The following is an 18,225-nucleotide window of genomic DNA, read 5'->3' as shown; positions in this document are numbered from 1 at the left end:
ACAGAAGAAGAAGAAGAAGAAGAAGAAGAAGAAGAAGAAGAAGAAGAAGAAGAAGAAGAAGAAGAAGAAGAAGAAGAAGAAGAAGAAGAAGAAGAAGAAGGTTTTTAAAACCTTTAGTTAGCACAGGAGAGAAATTGAGACGAGAGTGCAAAAGGCTAATAGCATCAGTTACCAGCTTGCCCCACTCCTCAAACATCCTAACATCCCCATTGATACCAAAACCAAGCTCATTAAATCTATCTCCATCCCCGTCTTGACCTACCAGTGCCAGACATGGACCCTGACCAAAGGTCTGGAACGTAAGATCACCACCTGCGAGATGAGATGTCTAGGAAAGCCGTCAACAAAAACACTCGGGACATGGTCAAAAACAATAATATCAGAGAAATGGCGGGAACAACACCTGTCCTCCACTACACTCGAAAGCAAATAATCAGGTGGTTTGGACATCTCACACGTATGGCACCTATCCAGCTTGCGAGTAAAGCCTACAACAGGAAAGTATCAGGTACAAGGCAAGAGGAAGACCAAGAAAGACCTGGAATCAGGGTGTGAAGGATACCCTGAGAACATACAATATCACACCCAGCCATACCATCAAACTTGCTGGAGACAGGAAGCTCTTTCTCCCCTCGACGCCCTAGAGGTACAAGAGGACGGATAAAGTAAAGTAAGTAAGTTAGCACAACGTTCACCTCAGTAAATTATCCGATTTGCAAGTCACGTCCACGTTGAAGAGCATGCAGGGGGAAAAGAACGTAGATAGAACAAAGAGTGGTCAGACCTGAACTGACCGCGGCCGATTTCTCAGTTACTATAACTGTCCTGTCCTGATACTTAACACGCTCGCTCTTCTTAAAGTGACTTCCTCTTTTTGCCAATCAACCTTTCAATTTTGTTTATACTGTTCTACTCCTCAAAGATATGGTAAATTTTGGTATCCGATAGAGCTTCCACAACTTGGCGTTTTGGTGATTTTGTAAGGGTTTTTATAACCTAATCTGTTTCGTTGATTTGGGAATTTTTTTCAACGGAAACAATACAAAGAAGAGTTAATAAACTTCATGTTTTGCGCAGGCTTGAAATATAAAATATAATTGATTTAACCATTTTAAGCGGACTAACATACTTGAGCATGTTGAAGAAACGCAATTTCATCGTGTGGTCCAGCGCGGCCTCCGTATAGCCGAGGTGAACGCTGTGTACCAGTAGTTTCCAAAACAAGATAATTTTAAAGGAAGTCTTAACGTGTAGAGAAGAGAAAAGGAAAAGCTTAGCACAGGTTGGAAAAAGAGAGGGGGGGGGGGAGTATGAGGCTAAATTAAATCTACGTATGGAAAGGAAGAAACAGATAAAATAAAGAATCTCAAAAAGTGGATTAAAGAAAAAAATGCTGACAAAAAAATTAAGAAGCTAGAACTAAATTACAGTGAAATGCCTTCACCAATATAAAGAATAGGATGAAAAGAACAAATTATAAAGATTGATAGATTAATCAACGCTGACAAATCACTGGAATGAATTTTGATTATGATGCAAATGAGAATGAAACCTTTGAGAAGAGGGATGAGAGAGCTGAGAGCGTGAGTGGATACATTAATTTTGTTAGATTGATGTAAGTCCATGGGGACAAAAATGAGAGCCCGGAAACAGACTAATATTGAGTCTGTAGCAACCATTAATGTTAAGAATGCTGAAAGGGGCAAAAATGAAGAGATCCACGAATTGACATGAATCCCAATTAAATCTGTAGTCGCTAACATCGAGTCTTTAGGCGATAGTACATAATATGTACAAGACAGGCAAACTGTTTCATTTCTTATTGTTAGTGGTTTATACCTTGGGCAATGCACACCAGATAAGAAAAACCAAACTATTGGTTCTATACGTATCTGTCTGTATGTTTGTTTGTGTGTGTGTTGGTTTGTGTGTGTGTTTGTTTGTGAGTGTGTGTATGTGTGTGTAGTTGGGTGTGAGTGAGTGAGTGTGCGTGTACATATGTGTGTATGTGTATGTGTGTGTGTGTGTGTGTGTGTGTGTGTGTGTGTGTGCGTGAGTGTGTGTGTTTGAGAGAGAGAGAGAGAGAGAGAGAGAGAGAGAGAGAGAGAGACTGAGAAAGAGGGGGGAGGGGAGGGAGAAAATGAGATGTATGGAAGATGTAACATGGATAAAGTTAAACTTATATAAGGGAAGTTACCGAATAAAATACATAATTATCTTGCTATAGTTAAGTGCCACAGAACAGTTTCGGGTTAGTTTGTTTCTCCATAATAATATGCTTATTTGTAATAATTTAAACACCATCCCCAGAGCATGGAGAAACGCCATCATCACATCCATTCTCAAGAAAGGAAAACCTGCTGAAGAAATGAAAAGCTATCGACCCCTTTCACTCACCTCATGCTTCGGGAAACTGGCAGAGAGAATGGTCAACCACCGCCTATACTGATGGTTGGAAACAACCGGTGCCCTGGACAGCAGCCAAGCAAGATTTCGTGCGGGCCAACGAACAGATGACCAGCTCTTCAGGCTCAGTCAGAAAGTCCTTGATGGCTTCCAGGAAAAGAAGCACACAGTTGCAGTATTCATTAATCTCCAGCAAGCCTACGACAGGGTATGGAGAAAAGGCCTCCCGTGGAAAATGACATAGACAGGAATCCACGGGAAACTCTACAGATGGGTGAAGACCTTCCTTACAGACAGGACGATCCAGACCAGGATTAACAAAGGTGTGTCATCCAAAGCTGTACTGGAGGAGGGCCTACCCCAGGGTTCCTCTCTGAGCTGCATACGTTTCCTTATTTTCATCAACGACCTGCCTGAGATACTGAAATCGGAGAAGGCCCTATATGGCGACGACTTAGCCATCTGGCATACAACTAAACAAGCTGGCATCAGAGCACGGCTTACAAATGAGGATCTAGATAGATTCAACAACCACTGTTGCAAGTGGAAACTAAAAGCATATTATACCAAGACAATCTACACCGTCTTTACAAATAGCCAAAACGTTGCAAAGCAAAATCTCACCATCTCACTTGAGGGAAACAAACTAGAAAAGTTGAAAACCCGACCTACCTTGGGATAGAGCTGAACAGACAGTTTTCATGCAAAAACCATATCTGGAACCTGAGGACCAAGGCCAACAAGAGACTTAACCTTCTCAGACGACTGGCTAGCACTTCATGGGGAGCGGACAAGGATGCACTCAGACAGCTATATGTTGTCTATGTACGCTCTGCCATGGAATATAACCTAACCTTACAGACAATCTGCAGCAAACCAACTGAGTGGTCTCTTGACAAAATTCAAAATCAAGCTGTACGATTTATCTCCGGAGCTTTGAGATCCTCTCCAAATGCAGCATGTGAAATCCATACGAACCTGGAACCCTTGGACTAGCGGAGAGAGGGAGCAGTTGTGGAGATGAGTGAGCGCTACAAAAGACTAAAAAAAACCCCACCCAAACAGGAAAAAAATTGAACAGAGACGACCAAAGAAGCGGATTCATGGAAGATCAATACTTGACACAGCCACTGAACTAGCAGAAAAACACCATCTTCCATGTAACAGAGAAATGCTGAAACCCTTAAGACCAGAACTCCCCCCAAACACAAACATCAAGAATGCCAATATCAAAACTTCCCTCATTAAAGAGACAGTGAAAAAGGAATGTGACCCAGTAGAACTGAAGACAACAGCTCTGAAGACAATTGACTCCTACCCTAGTGATTCAATTCATATTTACACAGACGGGCCAGCCTTCAAGAGAACTATAAACGCAGGCTTTGGGGTAAGAATTGAACATCTTGACAAACCATGTGAGGAGCTATTTGTTGCATGTTGTACTTCCTATACAAATTACGAGGCTGAGGCCATCGCCATTGAAGCAGCAATCCTCCACCTGACCAACATTTTCATAATACATCCAAACAAAATCAAGAACACTATTATCTTCACAGACGGAAAGTCAGTACTCCAAGCTTTGGAAAGCTTGAATCTCAAAAGCCCAGCCTACCTATCCGTGGCTCAAACAATCAACATCTTCATACAGACCTATGCCGTCGACCTTGCACTACAGTGGATACCTGGCCACAGAAACATCTCAGAAAACGACAGAGCAGACACCCTTGCCAAGACAGCAGCATCACAAACACAACCTCACAACCCAGTATCACAACAGAAAGCCAAGAACATGATCAAATGCAACACCAGGGAACAGTGGCTGAATGGATGGGCAATGGGCAAAACTGGAAGAACTGTATTTGCACACATGACAGCCCCCAACTCTAAAGATGCATTAAATTCCCTGAGTAGAAGAGAACAAGTCACGATCTTTCACCTGCGAACACAACACATACCACTAAATTATTACCTTAATAGGATCCGGAAGGATACCCCACCCGACTGCCCGTTGTGCGACTACCAGGATGAAACAGTACCACACCACCTATTTAACTGATCAGCACTTTGCGACCTATGTAGCACCTACCTACCTGTCTCCCCAGACATCGGAAATACTCTATACTGCGACAAAGCACAGCTGACTAAAACCTGTAAATTCTTGGCCATATCGACAGACCGAAGGGCTAGAACCCAAATGACGGCATGATCGGAAAAGTAAAGTAAAGTAATAATTCAAAGCCCAGCTTGACGTATATGGCATCTTTTATAGGAGAGCCAATACCATCTTTCTTATTTCTGTCTTTCTGTTTTTCTGTCTGCCTGTCTTTCATTATGTCTGTTTTTTCTTTCTTTTTTCCTTCTTTCTTTCTTTCTCTTTCTTTCTTTCTTTCATTCTATTTCTTTCATTTTTTCTTTCTTTCTCTTTCTTTTTAAATTGGTCAATAACCCGCACCAGCGAGTTGTAGTAGAAGTAGTAGTAGTAGTAGTAGTAGTAGTAGTAGTAGTAGTAGTAGTAGTAGTAGTAGTAGTAGTAGTAGTAGTAGTATCACTTCAGCTGGATAGCTGCGCCCCCATCAGTGTGACAACCAGCTATTTATATTCCACCTCCCAGCTCGTAGATCCGGCCTTGGCATGGTGTATTCTGAATTAGTCGAGGTTGAATGCTAAAAATGCAGCACAATAAATAGACAGATTCAATACGGATCGGGATTCAGGAAGACAGGAGGTCAGATATGACTTGTCGACGCCAAATGTGTCGGGATCAGGCTCTCGCCAATATTTGTTGCATATTAATGAAGTTATTGATATCATCTTAGAGTTTGTTTATTTTTATTGATAAATAAATACTCATCTATCTTAAACTAGTCTAGATATCTACGACTGAAAGGGGTTGGGGTTCGCCATATGTCACAAGTAAAATTAGCCAGAATATGAACGTCAAAGTTTGGTGGCGTCCAAAGCTTGAGTGTGCTTGAGAACTGGAAATGTACACTTTTTGTACTTTAGATCAACCCAAAATTTGCTTTTAAGTGGACATTAAAGACGCTAAGGATAAAATGGAAACGATAAAATTGCCCAGTGGGCTGAAAAAAAATGTCAGTTTCTTTGATTTCATTCAGATTTCTTTACGATGCCACACCGATATGAAAGAATGAGACGCTTTTACTTCAGAGGGAAATCAAATTAATTTATTTTGTTATCGTTCATTTCAAGTGGTTCGAGAGAGAGTTAAAAAACTGCCATAACCAATTATGTTCATAACATCAGCTTCCAGTGAGAGAAGCGTCATGAGAACGGACAATAAGACACACGCTAGTACATGTTCTAATAACTCAAGACAAAACAGCTTTATAGTTATATTATGTTCAGAAATACATATAATATTAATATGATTATGCTATATTAATACACACTGGATCACGCTTGCTCGTATGCGCCCACAAACATTATTATTCAGACACACGGACAGAAACACACACACACATACACACACACACACACACACACACACACACACACACACACACACACACACACACACATTTATGTATGTTTATATATACACACCGACATACATACATATGGGCATGAAAAACACATACATAAATACACCCACACACATGCACACGTGTTCTACTCGTGCAGGAAATCGATATCCAATTGCTGCAGTGATAAATTATAATGTAAAGAGGAAAAATTACCAAGAGTTTGCACAAGTTCAGGAAAAAAGTATTGCTGTTCCGTGTTGATAGATTTTTAATCTTTTGCTCAACGGATATCAAGAGTGTCCATAATATGTCCTAAATGAATCGAAACCCCCTTCTCCAATGTTCAATATTTCGAGAATTATGGCATTGCGGCCATTCGCAGTTATTCTGTTTTGCCTCTATCGGAGATGGATATTAAACCATTATCAAAGGAAAAACGTTATTTTATGTTGAAGATCCATCCTTTTTAAACATACTTTCTGAGCTAAAACAAATATTATAGTACGGTACTTTATAGTACTTTATAGTTAGTTGCCGCCAAATCGTCCGAATCTCTTTCTGAAAATTTCTACAAATGGCGGAAGGTTCAACCCTTACACCCAAAATGAGGATGACCACGTATCACAAATCACGAGAGAATTAATGAAATGTTCGCAACAAAAAAAAACATCACAACTCGCCACAAAAAATGCTAGTTTGTAAAGATAGAGAAGTGCACCAACGGGATATTCCCGTACAGAACATTATAATCTACAGGTACGAACTTTCGTCCATTGTGGTTTGTATAAATAATTCATTATATCATCAACCCCACCAATAGATCAAACCAACACTGTACAAAAGACTTATTCAAACGCCAAATTGTGGGCTAGCTGTTCAGGTGTACTTAACCCAAATATTGTGAAAAAACATCTTTCTGTGATATCACTTGCATAAGCTCGAGAAAAAATTCGGCCGCAATACAAATCCTAGATGTTGACAAAAGCAAATACACAAAAAATAATCATGATAATAAATAAAAATTAAAAAATAGCATAATGTAGGTATAGATCTAACTGCTAAAAGAATGAAACAGGTTTTTTTCTCTCTCCTAAAGCGTTTTGCTTTCTGAGCTTAGTAGAACAACTCCTGTATAAGTTGCCAACGAAATGTAAACATCACACAGAACGTTCGGCCTCAGCTCTGTCTGAGCGTCATGACTATTTTTCATCGTGCAAGAACGCCGCACAGTGATCGTTTCCAGAATTAACACTGAACAATATTTGAATTACACATTTACAAAAGAGAATGAAAAGTATACTGAAAATGACAAGTGAATTGAATAAGAATTTTTGTTTGTAATTGAAGAATGAATTCCTTAATGAATACCTACACATTTTAATAAACAGTATAAACATATTCAAATGATTCTAAAAAATAAATAAATAGTGACAAATAAATCGATTTCTAAATACTGATGCTTATGTTGCAATCTGTGAACAGAGTTAAGATAGATTTGTACACAAAGCAAGCAAACTGTTGGATAATCATGACAAGAAATAAAGATTCAGGCTGAAAATGGGACCAAATGGTGAAAAGCACAAAGAATAAAGAAATGAAAGCCTTGCGAAAAAAATAAACTTCTCAGTCGCAGAGAAATCAATTTTGTAAGCAACATTGCCGTAAGCATAACATTAGAGGTTTTTCTTGCAGTCTTTGACCTTCCTCTCATAATCTTGCAAAGCTTTGCTCTTTTTGCCCCCCGCACTCATCGCTGGGCAGTAGGAGCCGAAGAGCTTGTCGAAATGGTTGAAAAAGGGTTGGAAGTTGGTGAGGGGTTTCTGATGGTGCATGTCGTGCTTGGGCGAGCCCCCGATAGTGCCAGTTGGGTCCAAGTTGTGCAGAAGGAATGGGAAATCGAAGCCAATGTGATCCTCTACGCTGACCAAGATGCTTACCATCATGTAGCTGTGGAAATGAAATTGCAGGTCTTGTTGAATGTTTCTGAGTGAAAAGAAATCAAGCAAGATAGCCAACGAAACCATCGTGGGACATCTCAGCTAAAAACAATTAGGAATAGACAGAATTTGTCTATTTATTAATACAATGCACTTTCTAGCACTCGTAAATCGATATCAAACTCCTGGATCATAATGATATTGCTCTCACTGGAAATTGGAGGCAAAAGAGGTAAGTGTAGACACAGAATAAGTTAAACCAACGTTTGCTTCAGAGTTGGCACTTGTAGAACGAAACGAAAGACTCAACTGCCCTAGTCTCGCACTGAGATGAAATTTACTTTGCAACATTTCTGCTCAACTTTACATTTGTTTGAAATTAGCTTTGTGCAATGACACATAAAGTAGGTGGGAGAAGCATGAGTAACAAATTTTGGCCTTCCATTGGTCTGTACTTTGTTAAGGATTGGTTATGGAGACATTAATCTGTAAATGAGATTGGATGGAATGAGTTGTGATCTTCTTATACGTGAGATAATCTCATAGGCTCAAGGCACACGTTTTAAAAATCATACGTTTAGTATAGAAAGTCTTGTAGGTTAAACTCTTTAGAACGTACAGACTGGGAGGTAGAAATTGTTGCGAGCACAATGCTTTGCAGAAACAAAACAGGAGGGAGAAAGAAAGCAGGAGAGAGAGAGAAAGAGAGAGTAAGAATGAGAGAGAGAGAGAGAGAGAGAGAGAGAGAGAGAGAAAGAAAGAGAGAGAAAGAAAGAGAGGGGGTGGGAGAGAGAGAGAGGGGAGGGGGAGGTAGAGAGAGAAAGAATATACATAGAAAGAAAGCAGGAGAGAGAGAGAGAGATAGAGATAGGGGGGGGGAGCAGACAGACAGATAGACACTCAGAAAAAGGAAGGAAGAACACGGGGAGGGTGACGATAATACAACGACTAGAGAACGGAAGACCTGGTCTATTCCAAGATACACATGACGTGATCTGATAAGGCAATACGCCTGTGGTGAAACAAGCCACAGGAAATGAGCACCTTCTCACGAGTCATGATAGACTGTGAAAGATTTAATTTAACACTGTATCGATTGTTAGCAGTATTTTACCTCCAAACAGTGAGCGGATGCGAGTCGAAGAACCAGGTGTTGGTGGTGGTGAGGAAACCGACGACAACCAGCTCCCAGGGGTGAAGATACTGAGTGACCCACACAAACGGGCTATTGTACCTGTGATGCACCGCATGGATGTGGCGGTACAAGAACCGAATCTGAGCAGAAAGATCATTATGGAGGGGTTAAAAAACAGAGACAGAGCTTAACTGTAGTGAATACATTTTCAACAAAAGGAAGCTAAGTTGTTCTATCAAAGCAAAAGAGTGCTTCTTATAAAAATGAAAAAATATTGTAATTATATTTCTTTATTATGTTACTAATATGCTGAACGTTGTTTTTAAATGGTTAAAAATGACATATATCTATTATAAATGAAGGAAAAGTATACGTTTTAGAGAAAAGAAAAGAAGATCTCGAGTCTCAAGAGAGGGAAATATTTTTTCTATGATAAAAATGAAAATAGGGCTTGTGCTAGAGAAAGGAAAAAAATATTTTTGAAATAAGAAAAAGAAAGACATGTCACCTTTTGTGTAGGTTTTCTGAACCTTTGTCATAAAAACAAAGAAACACGACGCGACTCTAACACGTAACAAAAAAGACACATTCACATATCTGCACACCATTGCTGGTCACCGGAAGCCTCGAAACACTTCTTTGTCATTCCTTTGGTACATTTCTATCTTGGCTTTTCAAAGTAACGCACAGCATTGGTTTTTTATCATCTACAACAATGAAATATGACCGCCTACGGCCCAGGAACTCGGTTCAATGATGACCAAGGGATCTTCTATTCGAAAACATATCGCCTAATAAAAGGACACATTCTACTTACTCCAGCGCAATGTGGAGGCAAAATGATTGGAAACCGTATTTCCTGTCCATATTTCAAAGTTTTTTTCTATTAATAACTCAGAGAGCAAACTACACATTACGTCCCTATAAAAATTATAGGATAGTATTTGCCAACAGTTTTTTTTCGACGGTAACGACGACACCTTGAATCCGTGTGCCCTTCGTAGTACAAACAATTTTGGTAGCTGGGGGAGGGGGGGGGGTCAATGATTCATGAAGTCAGGTGTTCTAGAACTTTTTACCCCCAAGTTCATTCACCCCAACGTAAAACCTGGTCTACAATGACTGACCAATTAAGTCGATTTAGCTTTCCAAAGAAAGTCAAGGGTTTATGTTTTAACGGTTCTTATCATTATAACAAAGGACACATATCAAAAATCAAAGTAACAGCTTTTTGATCCGACTATTTACATTATTAAACTTTGTAATACTGTGCTATGATAGAGAGCAATCCCTGTTTGTGAGAATTTGGAAGAAAGACAAGAAACAAAAGGATCATTTCATAAGCGGACAATAGCTGTGGGCTCGAGGCTTGGCTGACGCATCGGCACGGAGATTTGAACATAATTTAGCTGAACAGGAGAAAATAATATGCTACTCTGACACTGCAGACGCCATGATGCGACTGTGCTAGCGCATTAGTGGGTAATTTTTCCCACTTTCAGCAAGACTTCGACAATTTGGATCTCTTTTCCGTTGTAGGTATAGGAGGCCCTTCAACTTTAAGATGTGTAAAAATATTGAAACTGCACACAACTTTCCAGTAAATTTGCACGAAACTGCCTTCTTCATTTATTCTTCTAGCCATACAAACCTGGACACACCACGATCAAAGGACACTTGATTCTATTTTTTTAAATTGAAATCTTTTACAATATTCCACGGATCCAGATTGCTTATCAAAATACTAGAAATCTCGAATAGTTGTCTAAAACATCAATAAGATATTGAATATTACATTAAACATTGTGTTGGAATCGATCAATATGAATTCCTTTAATACTATAATTCAACATCTCAGTGTGATGTTATGGACATTCCATGTAATAGATGTTTCTAGATTAAAACCAAAACCAAAATGAAAGTCGGCCATTGACCTCAAAATTTACACCTTCTGGCTGTTGGTTACTGCCGATGTGTACCTTGATGTAAAAGTAAAAAAATCAAACAACAGTGACAAGCTGCAAGTAACCTGACGGGCACTGGAGAGATGATAAAAATGTTGCAAACAACGCTGCCTCCTTTCCAAATACTACTCAGGTGGCTAAAGCTGGTCTTGACATTTTTTAAATTTTTTTGTTGTAAAATGTTTTACGGGGCTCGCAACTGCATAGGTCATATGAGCGCGCGGGACACATCTAATATTTTCAGTTAGTAGGAAATTTTGAATTTTGCCCCGGTGGCGGCCGAAGCCTACTCTTATCGATTTTAGACCACCAAGGGATCTTTAAAGTGCGCAACTTGTACACGGGCCCTCCGAGATTTTTCGCCCTTGTCCGAGAAGGCTAGGTGTAGACCTTTCCTACCAGAAGATCAGGGGTGTGGCAGAAAGACAGCAGTAAGGAGGAGCCAAGGAGTAGCAGTAGAAAGGCTGCAGAAAGAGTCAGGAGCCCAGAGGAGGGGGCAAAGGAGGTAAGGGGGTGGGGCAGAAAGTGGAATTGAAAGCAGACAACAGAACATTGCTAGAGAGCAGGAAAGGAGGTGAAAGGAGACAATTTTAGAGAAGAAAATGTTTCGGTCGCAACCCGGATTCGAACCAGGGACCTTTCAATGAGAGGCCAACACCTTAACCCCTAGGCCACGAGAGCCCCCTGGTCTTGACAGGGTCTAGAAATAAATACAGACTCCCAACAATGTTGGAAAAATAAGGTGAGTTGTGTTTTTTTTTCGTAGGGTAGTAACTGTGGGAATTGGCATCTAAAACAAGGCGATCATGAATGCAGTGTTTGGGAAATTGTCAGAGATGAAGTAATGAGACACCCCATGGCCCGGTATGATTTGTGAAATTATGTGTGCAGTATGTGCAGACGTCCACTTTTGTTACCTAAGGTTCCTCCATGGGGATGAATAAAAGGGATCTTCTATTTGCATTTGATTTGTTCACGTTTTCTGCCCTCAACACAGTAGAAATGTCACAGGAAAGGATAACATGAAGAACCAGGGTCCAGATAGTAATAGTAAGGCTCTTCATTAATGCACGAAAGAGGCGCGAGTTCGATACCCTCGTTGAAAATACATTCCAATCTATTGGATATTTATCTACCTTTTCGACTGAGATGAGTTCCACACAGCCTGTTTTGGCTATGAAAGATCGATCTAAAGTAACCAGACTCGTAAACTAACACAATGATATTTTGTACACCGTTAAATTAAGTCAGTTACCAACCTTGTGGTGTGTCAGGTGCCATACGTAGTACTGAAAATCAAAGACGAATAAAGCCGCTATCTGATGCCAAACAAACTCGAAGAGCGTGGGCGCTACACCAGGCAGAGGAGTGGGTAAAACCCAGACCATTTGACCAATCGCAGCCGGCATGATGAAGAGGATGTGGTTCCAGAAGGTCAGGTAGAGTGTGTCGTAGATCAAATCAGCTGTAACCTAGCAAAGTGAAAAGGGATTTTGTTGATGTTGTCTTTGTTGTGGTAGTTATACATATAGTCGGAGAGAAGGTTAAAGGGACGGCAGCTTTGACTTGACTTTGCTATTCTTTACTGTTTTTATGACTATTGTTGTTGTTCACTCTTTGAAGAAGTAGGAACATGTAAAATGACTGATCAGCAGAAGACACTGTTGCTGCACATTTCTAACCAACATACCCAAATTAGAAGCGGGAGTTTGAATATTTCAAAGATTGCAATTTTAGTGCATACCTTTTTAAGTTTCAGATATAGAAAACCTCAAATCAGTCCAACTTCAAGCCTGAAAAAAATATGCGTCTTCAATGAGTTTAGGATAGTATAGCAATAGGTGTGTTGAAATAACCTACGTGAACTGTTTAGCTGATTTTCTATGTGACTTTTTTGTGATGGCAGTGCAGCTGTTGATGAGGACAAGGATCTGAGAACAAAATCAGACAGGATCGTTCTTTGTAAACTCCCAAAAGCAAACAAACAAACAAACTAACAGACAAAGAAAAAATACAAAACCAAACAAAGGCACATAATAACCACACAAGGTAAATTAAATTTCACCATCTACACACAAACCTTGTTAAACAATCTGATAACACCTTGATCTTGGAAAACTCCTCATCTTTTCAAAAATCATAGCATCCCCTTTCATTTCTTGTATTGAATATGAATTTTAAAAATTCTCCCTTATTACGTTTGTCTTGCTGTGCCTGATACTTGAGCCAAACCACCACGGCCCCAGAGTTAGGTTTTGTAACATCAGATTATTTGCATAAAGGAGGTCTTCTTGTATACAAGTTGCTCAAAATCTCAACAGCTATTGCGAAAATAGACAGAACTATCGACCCGACATAGTTTCAAGGTATTGACTTCTTTAAACACAGCCAAAAGCAAACTTAACCTTTGAAAATCCGCATAGATGTGAGAGAGAAAGAGAGAGCGAGAGAGAGAGAGAGAGAGAGAGAGAGAGAGAGAGAGAGAGAGAGAGAGAGAGAGAGAGAGAGAGAGAGAGAGAGAGGGGGGGGGGGGGAGATTACTGCACTGTGATAATTCTTAACATTTACACACATGTGGATTTTTAAAGGTTAAGATTTCTTTTAGGATACACTGAGACAATGGCGGGTAGAATTATATAAACTTCATTTCAAAGATTTAAAATTTGCCACTTAAAGGACACACACACACACACACACACACACACATACACACACACACACACACACACACACACACACACACGCACGCACACACACACACACACACACACATTCCAATTTTGCTTGTTCATATCAACCCTTCCTCAAAACACTCCCCTCTTTTCTAGACAGCATTAGCTTGTTGACGTGGAGTGTTTTTTCGCCCTTAATTGGCTTATTGCTTTCAACTACGTTCCAGCAGCCTCAGTCTCCGTTGACCATTATTATTATGGCTTCTTAACTTTCGGCTTACCTCATCATTTCAATTTCCACACTTCAGTTTTCCTTGTCTTGCTCTTAACGTCATAGAATAAAATCCTGAGCAGAGTGGGGGTTTTTTCTTATTACTTTTTGCTCTCTTTTTTTCACCCCCCCTCCCCCCCCCCCCCCCCGCCCTCCCTTTGTTTTTTGTACTCTGCACTGCCCTTCACTTTATTTTTTTCCTGAGCCCGGGCTTATCCTCTTATACACCATCGACCACATTCACAGGCGTCTGTGGCTTTCTGGTACGGCACCTCACTGACGCACCCAGAAGACCCGAGTTCGATTCATGAATGGGGAGAACTTTTTTTACTTTTTTACCGAGCATTTCACTAATTTCAGTCTTTCTGTGGGGATTGTGTATCTCCATAGCAATAATGCACAGTCTTCGACATATCAATTTCAGAGTCTTGAATTCATTTTTTTTTAAAATATTTTTTTTACTTTTACCGAAAGCAGGTGATATTTTTTTCTCTCTTTTAACCTATTTTTATGTTTCACGCCCATTTGAAAATAACAGTTTATAAAAAGAAGGTGAATTTTCGAAAAAAATAAATGCATGTGTGAGTTATTTCTGTTTTACAAACCCTATTCCCATAGGTCCCACATTATTGCTAACTTAAGTTTAAAACTTGTTCTCGGGTAATTTGAGTCGCTGATGTCGCAAATGGTATATTTCCAAGATTTGCTACAATCACTGAATGAGACTGACTAAGGTCCGAATGAGTGGAGAGTTTTCGAGTTCGGGTTTAATTGCGGCTTAGCTCAGTCGCTGTGTGTCAGCTCCTGTGTTATCGGTGAACGTATGACGGATTTCAGTGGAGAAAAGTGGTTGTAAGTCGTTGTAAGAGACATTATTCATATACTCAAGTAAGTTTGGTATTTTTGTTTTAGTTTGTGTACTGTCTATTCTCCTGTTTGCATACATTTATCGTTTTAATTGTTTTTCTTCTCCTTAATTCGTACCTCAAAAACAGTGTCACTTGTATTTTCTTTTCCTTCTCACCCGGCTGTCGCGCTGTATCTTTTCACTCCCTGTCTCACTCTGGCTTGTTCCTTTCTGTGTTCTTGTATTATTGTTTCCCTGCATTAATCTTTCTTTTCGGGAATAACACATAACTGCTCAGTGAACATCATGGCTAAAACTAACATCGAATCTGTTCCAACCTGTTTCTTTTTTGCAGAGCACATTGACCTCTCTGTCACCGGTCACCAAGTGTTAGAGCTGGGGTCTGCTCCCCTAATCGAAGGCTTGCAATAGCGGACGGCTTGCGCTAGAGGCTTTCGAGCAGGCTTGTGCTTTGCTTTGCTTCCCACTAGCTACCGGAGAGAACTTCCGGTGTGTTGTGACTCGCGGACAGTCTTGCTGTACTGTGTCGTGACGTCACGAACTCTCGTGGCTGTGGACTCAGTACATATTACAGAAGATTCTAGTTATTTGCCTTGAGAGGCTTGAACCAAAGTGGACGATTGTTGTTCGGGTTGTAAAAAAATAAAAAGCTCTATTCAATGCACTAAACAATTAATAATGGATCAGCTATTCTTATGACGCAAAAGACCTCAGTTCGATTCCCGTATGGGGAGAAATTTTTACTGACAACCTCCGTCTTTCTGCTGGGGCGTTTTTCCCTCTCAGCCAATGTTGGCCCTGGCATTGTGTTGAAGTAGCCCGTCTCCTAAATGTTCTATATTATGTCACTGTGAGTGTAAAACATTTACAAAAAAGGTTACATACAAATGATACAAAAGCCAATCACAACGACCCCTGGAGTTTTCCATTTTAGGGTAATGTAAGTTTACTTATTACTACCAGAAACCTAGGTCTCTGTTACTATAATACCACGATTCCTCACACTTATCCACTAGCTAAGCTGATCAACATGGGAAGTTAAAAATAGCTTCGGCTCTCTACGTTTTGCACCAAATCAAGCACAGCCTCTCCCTTCCTCCACGGTTCAGAGTTCACACTGCGAGCGGTCTTGTGCTCGCTGCTGCAGCAAATCAGCCGAGTGGCCTGCCAGGTTGCGAGCTGGTCCTGGGAACCAAAGCAAATAATGGGAGCTGAGAGCATTGTCAGGCTGCTAGCAAGTCACTGGCACAAAGCAAAACAATAAGACTCAGGGATTTGCTGTGCTGGGAGCCAGATTTGAGACTTGACGGCCGTCTGTTGCTCGCAAGCCTTCGATTAATCGAGCAGACTCCAGCGCTAAACCGCGCAGTGACATTTTGAGCGGGGTCTCTCTCTCTCTCTCTCCCCCTCTCTCTCTTTTTCTGACGTAAGTGGCTTCACGGATTGCAAGCAGGGTGGGGAGGATGAGGGGGTCTCTGGCTTCGAGGATTGCTAGTTGATGTGGACTTGAAGCTTAGGCTAGGCTCAACTTATCATGCTGGTGATTTGATTTGATGAATTGACCTAGTGATTTGAGGTTTGTGACTTGAACTAGGGGCTTGCGAGCACGAGCGGATTAGCTACCGGGGTACAGCTCTACCAAGTGTGTAAGGTCTGTGAGCAGGTTGCAGGTGAGGGCAGTATTATCGGAGGACTGTGGAGGATATACCCTGCTACGGTTCAGGCAAGGAACCAGCTCATTATTAAGGGTATCATCATAAACACAATTTTTGTCGCTATCCCCAGCGTCATCCCGACAGTAACGAAAGGAACCAAAGACTCCCCCACGGTGAAAATCATGTATTGGCAACATTCCGTTGTCAGTGTCCAATGAAGAAATTGAACAATAATTTTAAAAACTACAGGGAGCTGCCATTCGTTCAAAATTTAACGAGGAGAGTTACAGGGACAAAGAAGGTATGTTGACCTTGTTCAAGTCTGGTAGACGATTTGTCCACATTGATGTCCCCCCTCAACCCCAAGATTTTCAGGTTGGACATTGGAGGCCTACGTTGTACCATTACGGCCAGAAATAAAAAGGTGGCCATGGGAGCAACACAGCCGGTGGAGGTCAGCCCGCACCCGACGCCAATGGTCAAGCGTCGATCCGGCCGGCCCACACACAGGCAGAGACACACACCCTGCGTGCCGTAACGAAACAAACTAACATGGACTCTTTTTTTCCCTCAGCCTGACCGCTCCTGCCCCTCAGTCCTCTCATCCCGGTGAGACCAGTAATGACACGATTTGGTGTTCACAAGTCTCCGAACGACTTTTAGACATCTGTCAATAACCTATCTTTGGCAAGAATTTGTCGACATATATGTCCCTAATTACCTACCTAATTTCACTAATTAGTAATGAACCTGAACTAGAAATACATCACCATCTTCATTATTATTTGCTGCTTCATTTTCTTTAGCTTTTCATTAATTTCCCTTCTACATTTTCCCCAAAGTTCTTAAATGAAGAAAGTTCCACATATGCCATTGCTGTGACTCTCTTGTTCTCTGACCGACATCTGGTCTCAAAACGTTAAAACTCGGCCGGCTAATAAATCTCAGACAAATTTTCCAAATCTTCTGGGTGTTTGTTTAACATGTCCGAGTGTAAACGACCGACTTTTTTCAATAATTGTGTTTAACTGAATTAAATTATGATCGACGTCTGCCATGTAATGGTTATTCTCCTCTCGTGTTTACAAGTAGAAGACAGCTCGATACTTACCATGTAGAGCATTTGTTGTTGTTGTCGTTTGCTTGTTTTGTTTTGGTTTGGGTTTGAGTTTTGTTTGGGGTTGGGTTGTTGTTTTTGTTTGTTGTTGTTGTTTTTTTTGGGGGGGGGATTGTTTGTTTGTTTGTTAATCGAGTATCTCTGTATGTCTGCTGGGATGCTCTATCCTTTTTCAGCGAGTTGTCCCTTACAGGCATGGTCCCAGCAGCCCATCCTCTAAGCTATCATCTCTGTGACAATGGAGGTGTGAAACAAGATTTACAAACACATTGTTGGTTGCTGGCAGGTGCTCTGGTGCAGTTTGCCCCTTCGTTCTTTTCAAACATTTATTTATCATTCGCCCTTACCTCTCTTCCTTCTCCTTTTTTTTTCTTTTGTATGTTACTCTTAAGTAGCACTTCTAATTTTCGACATGTATATTACGATGTAATATGACGTATTTATATTGCAAGTGCAGTAAAATTACATGTATCTCAAAAACTACAAAAAAACCACCACAAATTCTAAGGTTAAAAAGTGCAATACCTTTTTCTCTGGCTGTATCTTGTACTTGAGATACCAGGCCTGGTTCCTGCACAGAATGTCGACCATCATGAATGGGAGACAGAGAGTAAAGTAAAAGACCACGGAGAGGACCACTGGGAACAAGGGGGACTGGAGGAAGTCTTCGTGGCCCAACCGCAGGTCCCATATTGGCTGAAAATGGGGGGGG

At 40.7% G+C, this 18,225-nt stretch overlaps 1 protein-coding gene across 1 annotated transcript in view; it reads right to left on the bottom strand.

Annotated features, from left to right (window-relative positions):
- Nucleotides 1-7,504: 7,504 nt before the first annotated feature.
- The window catches only part of LOC101858742 (cholesterol 25-hydroxylase-like protein 1, member 2), a 19,466-nt gene continuing 8,745 nt past the window's right edge, over nt 7,505-18,225 (bottom strand). Inside the window, exons 3-6 of the mRNA XM_005109466.3 lie at nt 18,039-18,209; nt 12,190-12,402; nt 8,946-9,106; nt 7,505-7,841 (exon numbers count right to left, since the gene is read on the bottom strand). Of these exons, the coding sequence (XP_005109523.1) occupies nt 7,568-7,841; nt 8,946-9,106; nt 12,190-12,402; nt 18,039-18,209 (819 nt within the window). The 3' untranslated portion in view covers nt 7,505-7,567. The remainder of the gene's footprint in view (nt 7,842-8,945; nt 9,107-12,189; nt 12,403-18,038; nt 18,210-18,225) is intronic.

Source organism: Aplysia californica, unplaced genomic scaffold, assembly GCF_000002075.1.
Source record: "Aplysia californica isolate F4 #8 unplaced genomic scaffold, AplCal3.0 scaffold00781, whole genome shotgun sequence".
Classification (NCBI taxonomy): domain Eukaryota; kingdom Metazoa; phylum Mollusca; class Gastropoda; order Aplysiida; family Aplysiidae; genus Aplysia; species Aplysia californica.
Note: the sequence above shows the minus strand (reverse complement) of the source record. Positions and strands in the feature narration are given on the sequence as shown.